Source organism: Castanea sativa, chromosome 4 (genome assembly GCF_040712315.1).
Source record: "Castanea sativa cultivar Marrone di Chiusa Pesio chromosome 4, ASM4071231v1".
Lineage (NCBI taxonomy): Eukaryota > Viridiplantae > Streptophyta > Magnoliopsida > Fagales > Fagaceae > Castanea > Castanea sativa.
The window spans coordinates 14,137,162-14,143,092 of record NC_134016.1 but is presented as its reverse complement, the minus strand read 5'-3'; the positions used below and the strand labels follow the sequence as shown (position 1 = coordinate 14,143,092).

Below are 5,931 nucleotides of genomic sequence, written 5' to 3'. Positions count from 1 at the left end.
GCAAGCAATAGTTCCATCCACCTCTGTATTGGATAACCAATAAAAGCTCTTATTGGCTGGATTCTTGATATAGAGATAGCAAGAGGTTCACAATCTTGCTTAAATTCCTATGTTGTGTCATTAACTGAATTTTCTTCTCTAATTGCTAAATTTCCTTCCCTAATTACTGAAAACTACATATTGAATAGCATCATATTTTTCTCCATATCTCTATCATCTTTTCATGTTTTCTTCTTTTTTTTTGAAGATGTTTCAGCTTGAGAGGAAGCTTGAGAATGTTTGAGGAGATGCGATAAAATCATTGTCATCATCCATGGTATCGAAGCTCTCTGAAAACCAAATATGCATTTCTTTTAGTAGATGTCACTTTCAAAAGGAGGAACACTTCAAATTGAAAATTTTGAAAAGGAAGCTAAGAATGGCTTCATCAGAACCAACTATAGGAAGACTAGAATAACCAACAAAAACAAGGACAAGACACATCTTCTGTAGAACCCTCACAGTTCTCTAATAGAAAACAATATCTGGACTTGGAAGCACATAAGAGACCTAAAAATTCCAAAAAGTAGTTATAGCTTACAGAACAACTACAATGGTTGTGAACTTGTGATACATAAAACAAAGTAGGAACTATAGAAGCCTACTCGATAGAATAAAAAATACACAAAAAGAATCCCAACATTCAATGTTAAATATTCCCTTATTAGGACCAATAACAAAAACACACTCCACTTAACTTGAGTCAACTTTTCCATTTTTCAATAAACAAAAACAAATGACAAAAAAAAAAAAAAAAAGAGTCAAATTATATACTCTCTTTTCTTCCCTTTATTTTCCTATCAACCAAATAGAAAATAAGAAATGAATACTAGCGGAAATGATATCACAGAAATTTCAATGTACACATTTAGTCCATGCATGAATTCCAACATTAAACAAATGCGTTATATGACTGAAGTTTAGAGCAATATAACCACCATTTATGCTATTATAGGCGGTACTTTTCAGTTAAAGAAAGCAATTACCGACTAAATCATCATATTCAATTTCAAAGTCTCAGCCAAAGCTGGTATACAGTCAATTTTTGTTTGTTTGTTTGTTTTCTTTTTTTAATCCATGGTAATTCTCCCAAAACCACCACAGATACCCATATAAACTTCACATCAACAAAAACCTCAAAACCTAAAAATCTAAATTACCATTCTAATTTTCTACATAACCCAAAAACCAAAAAGAAAATAACATAAGCGAATTGTCAAACACGTCAACCATATACAGGGAAAAAAAAATTCAAACTAACAACCAAAATCCAAACAACACAACAAAAGAACAAAAATATTCTTCTTCTACTTCATGTAACCCACACCCACCCACCCACAAAGGGGAGAGAGAGAGAGAGAGAGAGAGAACCTGGAGGTTATGGGTGTAAGATGACTCAATGGCAGCTCCAAGTTAAGGAATTAGTTTGTGAAATTGAGAGTGAGTCTGAGAGAAGAAATTTGAGACTGAGTGAAAAAAGGAAAAGAAAATGATCGTGTAGATGGTTGGTATAGTCAGTAATTTTGATTAAATGCTAAAGATAAATTTGGAAACTTGAAAAGTTTTAACAAACCTAGAATCCCTCCCCTCCAAATCTTCTGATTTGAGGGAATTGAAAATAAGAGGTTTGAAGGGGAAAGTTATCCCATTGATCACCTCAAGTCCTTTCCCACATCCTTAAATCATCCAAATTGGGAGAGTATAAATCCCCACCTCCTTCCCATCTACTCCCTTCTCCTTGCCTCCCATCCAAGCACACTTTTAGTGAAAAAAATACCTTTTCAATGCTTCTAAAAGTATATAATCCAAATACTAACCTGAAAAATAACTCAAGTTTGAAAATTTTCCACATTTGTCAAACATCTGATGTTCCCATGCTGACAATTTGAAATGTGCAAACTATTAGCATCCCAATGCCTCTGTTACTTCAATGGCTTCTACATACATCAAGAAGTGTTCAACAGTCCATGTATCCACTGCTTAACGATATGTATTCACTAAAAGCACTCATTTCCAGGCACCAAAATCAATGGACTGAAGTGATATTTGACCAAGATACAAATCTTTCAAATGCTGCTTACACAACCCAATCCGCCTTCTATTCAGGCTGGGATGAATACAGCTTGAGAACCCTGTCTTCCAGCCCGGGAACTTCTGCCTTTCCATCACATGAAGAGTATATACACATGGTGCTGGAGACGGACATCCCATAACAAAACAATTGCAAGGTCGTGACTCGCTCACCACTCTTGCTAGGGAAAGTAAAGACAAACCACTATAAGATATCCCATACATTAAATCCTCGTCATTATCAAAAGCTTGGGTATCTGATGTCTCATTGGCCATCTCTTGCTCTATTTCTTGGGTAGATGGAATCCTACTCAATTCTGAGTCAAACCGCTTTTCTATATCATTTTCATATATCCGGTATTTTGCAGCTAGAGTACGAATGCAAGATTTCCTGAGTTGATCAGAAATTAAGAGCTTTACCTCACTAAAATTATCACATTCACAATACCATCTAAGCCAACGGCAAACAACACCAGAAAACCAGTCAATAATCTGGGTATTATCTTGTAAAATAAGCAGAGAAGTTGTACGGGCGTACCCTTCATATGTAGCCAATCCATATCGTAAAAGCCTCTTTTTTATAGCATTAACAGGAGCAATAATCTCTGTGATTGTGTCAGATTTGTTAGAGCTAGAATTCGGCAAGAGAGCAAGGGTAGAAGATGTCTCAGATGAAACATATTCTTTAGCACGGCTCTGAAATTCATAAAAGGAGTCCTTCAGCTCTTGAGGAAGAGATGGTTCTGCAACGTACTTAGAAAGGATAATTTCCTCACTCTTTGCTGCTTTGGCTCTAACGTCTTGCATCCATATCTTCAGTAAGAGCTTGTACCAATGATCAGTTTCCATCCCAGCTTTACGAAAACAGGAAACTTGGCTCAAAACAGACTTACTGTCAGCTAAATGCTTGATTTCAGACTCTTTAACCTTCTTCAAACCATGACCTAGCCATTTCTTACCAATCCTAATGGTCCCGGCATTCCACGCCTCTTCTTTTTGTAAAGAAAATAATTCAACCTTTTCCTTTAACTTGTGAATGGCTTTTACAGCAGGACTTTCTCTAACTCTTCTTCTAACCAAATAGCCCAGAAAGCGAATCCCCTGAGGTCCCTCACATGGTAATATTTCTGTTTCATTGTCAACATCCAAGTGCAAAGAATTCTGCAAGTAACTAAGAATCTCAGACTTAAAACCAAGAGCAACATCTTTGGAACCAGAGACCGCAAAAAATATCTCATCCATGAAGCGACAACAATGAACTCTTAGACTAACATTCTCTTCACTTTTGCAGTTGAGATCATTGCCTTTCAGCTGTCTCCTAAACCAACTGCGCAGCTTGGAATAGGACTCATCTTGATTAGTATGAAAACATGGATTTAGAGCTTCATATTTCATTGACAATCTGTAAAATTCACGGTCAAGGAGGTCAAGATATATATTTATTAGTATCGGAGACAAAACTCCCTCCTGTGGCAGACCATGGCCTTTAGGGAAACCCCCAAACTCCAAATTGAGTACTTGGGAATCAAACATGCTCCAAATGATAGCATGCAAGCTGGGATCTTCTATCTTGTCCTCCATTATTGATTTGAGCTTTGCAAGAATGCAAGCATCCAGTTTTTTATTTATGCATAATGTAAACCACCAATCAGTTTTAGAGATCTCTTTGCTGATGTACTTCAATGCCGAGGAGTGTCCCCTCCCACTTCGACAACCATGAGAAATCTTAGAAAAGTGGGGTTTGTAAACAACTTCTAGAACTATTCTGATGGCTTCCTGAACAACTTTCAACTTTAGATTGGGAAGGACAAGGGTTTCTTTCGTTGCACCCTTTGTTGAGATAGAGAAGGTATTGGCATTGACATCAAAACTCCCACTACAAAGCTGTTCAGCAAGGGATTCAAAAGAGGTTCTGTCATAATCTAATGATGTATCTACATTTGAGTTTAGCCTTATACAATTGTAAGCATCCTGAAGAGTTTCTGGATTGGCAATCACTTTGGCCATTAGGTCTTGAAACTTCTGATTCATGTATTGCTCCTTCACCCTCTTCTTTATGCGGAGTTCAAAAGACCTCTTGAGCTCCATTCGACTCTTGGGTTTTCTCTCGTTAACACAAGAAGATTCTTCAACAAGACAGGCTAAGTTCTCCGCTAATGTCATTTTTCCAATCTCCTTGTCAGTGTCTTTATTAGCGGCAGTGGAAGAAGAATATTCTACACAAGACTGTAATCTTCCAGCAGATTTACCTGTCACAAGTTCTGAATGTCTCAATTTATTCATAACAAAAGCAATACATGAAGGATATTAATAACTTATATAAGAGATTTTTTTTCTTTTTTGGGATAGCTTAGATTATGAAATTTAGAGACTAATGATTAAATAGACAGACACAAGAAATTGCATCAGTTTTTGAGGCTTTTCGTTGTAGCCCATTTAACAAGAACACATTAATTGAGCACTCCAGGTCCTGGAAGTGCAGCCACTTAAACAGCTCAAAATAAATTAAACTATTCATGATGCATGAAGAAAAATCCCCCCCCCCCCAACCCCATCTCCCTGTGGAGAGCTAGGACCATTTGATAAAATGAGAATGGAATGTGAAAGAAGAATATGGAAGCCAACATGCAACAAGAGGAGTTTGTAACAAAGAAACCACTTTAAGTCTCAAAATCCTAGAACTGATACTTTTGCAGAAAAAATATCAAATTTATCTGAATTTTCTATAGTAAGCAACAATCAAAGCACCTTGATATACAATGGTTTATACACCTTGAAGATAGCTTTCAAGCTGGCATATAACAAGTTACCTATAATTGTCGAAAACGATGAAATGACTTCAGCAAAGTTCATGCTTTGAAGTATGGCATGTGCTTTGCAAACACTTGGCAACCCCAGAAGCCTCATTGCTCCTACTGAGACAGCATCTACATGGATTCAAAGAAACATAGAGACCCATTACTTCAAATTTATATATAAGATCATTCCAGTGTACAGAATAGCAAGTCTTTATATAAAGTAATATTTACAAGAAAATGAAGAACAAAGCATGGGAAACTGCATAAAGAGGCATTTTAACAAACAGGTGGTGTGCAATAAAAAGAGTTGTAGAAGTAACTTTTACACATCAACAACCTATACAAAAACATAAGGTAGAGTTCATACCATGTAAAGCTTGCCTAAAAAATGGGTGATTTTTTTTTTTTTTTTTAATTTTCAGATTTTGCTTTGAGAGATTTGTATGTGTTTCCCTCCCAAATGGTTTCCTGGAACTGCCTCTATCTTTTAAACCCAAAACCCACCAATCCGATTGAAATGAATTTTGGGTTTTTTTTCTTTTTTTACCATAAGTAAGATAAATGGGTTCATTGAAGCCCAATCCATTATTAATGAGATTTTTGGTTAGTGTTAGGGTTTTCAGATTTGGGCTTTCTTATCAGGGCTAGATTCGGCCTAAATACGAACCTAGACCATTATTTATGGGCCAAAAGGAGAAATTTTGATTTAAAGGCCCAAATATAAAACCTCCCCTCGCTGAATTTTTTTTTTTTTTTTAGCAAATTACACTCCCTCCTTTAAGGTTTGGGAGAATGTCACTTATCTGTAAACATGTAAGGAATAAACACTTCCCCCTTGAGGTTTGAAAAAAATGACACTCCCCCCTTTCTTTAATATTGGTAACATAATATTCCAAATTTTTATCAGATTTTTTTTTCCAAAATTTTACCATAATTAGTAAAAAGAGCATTCACATAAAAATAAAAATAAAAATGAAAAACGCTTATTATAAAACATATTGCTTAGTCGCTTTTAGTCGCACCT

The 5,931-nt window shown here is 35.9% G+C and overlaps 1 protein-coding gene across 3 annotated transcripts; it reads right to left on the bottom strand.

Annotated features, from left to right (window-relative positions):
- Window positions 1–5,404, bottom strand: LOC142630887 (nuclear intron maturase 4, mitochondrial). Of its 3 annotated transcripts, XM_075804945.1 has the most exons (6): window positions 5,275–5,404; window positions 4,920–5,036; window positions 1,857–4,358; window positions 1,613–1,781; window positions 1,411–1,485; window positions 1–329 (listed from the first exon to the last, which is right to left on the bottom strand). In XM_075804945.1, the coding sequence occupies exons 2-3, from the start codon at window positions 5,014–5,016 to the stop codon at window positions 2,047–2,049; spliced, it is 2,409 nt and encodes an 802-aa protein (XP_075661060.1). In that variant the 5' UTR covers window positions 5,017–5,036; window positions 5,275–5,404; the 3' UTR covers window positions 1–329; window positions 1,411–1,485; window positions 1,613–1,781; window positions 1,857–2,046. The 3 variants fall into 3 exon arrangements, with proteins under 3 accessions (XP_075661060.1, XP_075661058.1, XP_075661059.1); XM_075804943.1 differs by having other exon boundaries at window positions 1,613–4,358; XM_075804944.1 differs by lacking the exon at window positions 1,613–1,781.
- Window positions 5,405–5,931: the final 527 nt, after the last annotated feature.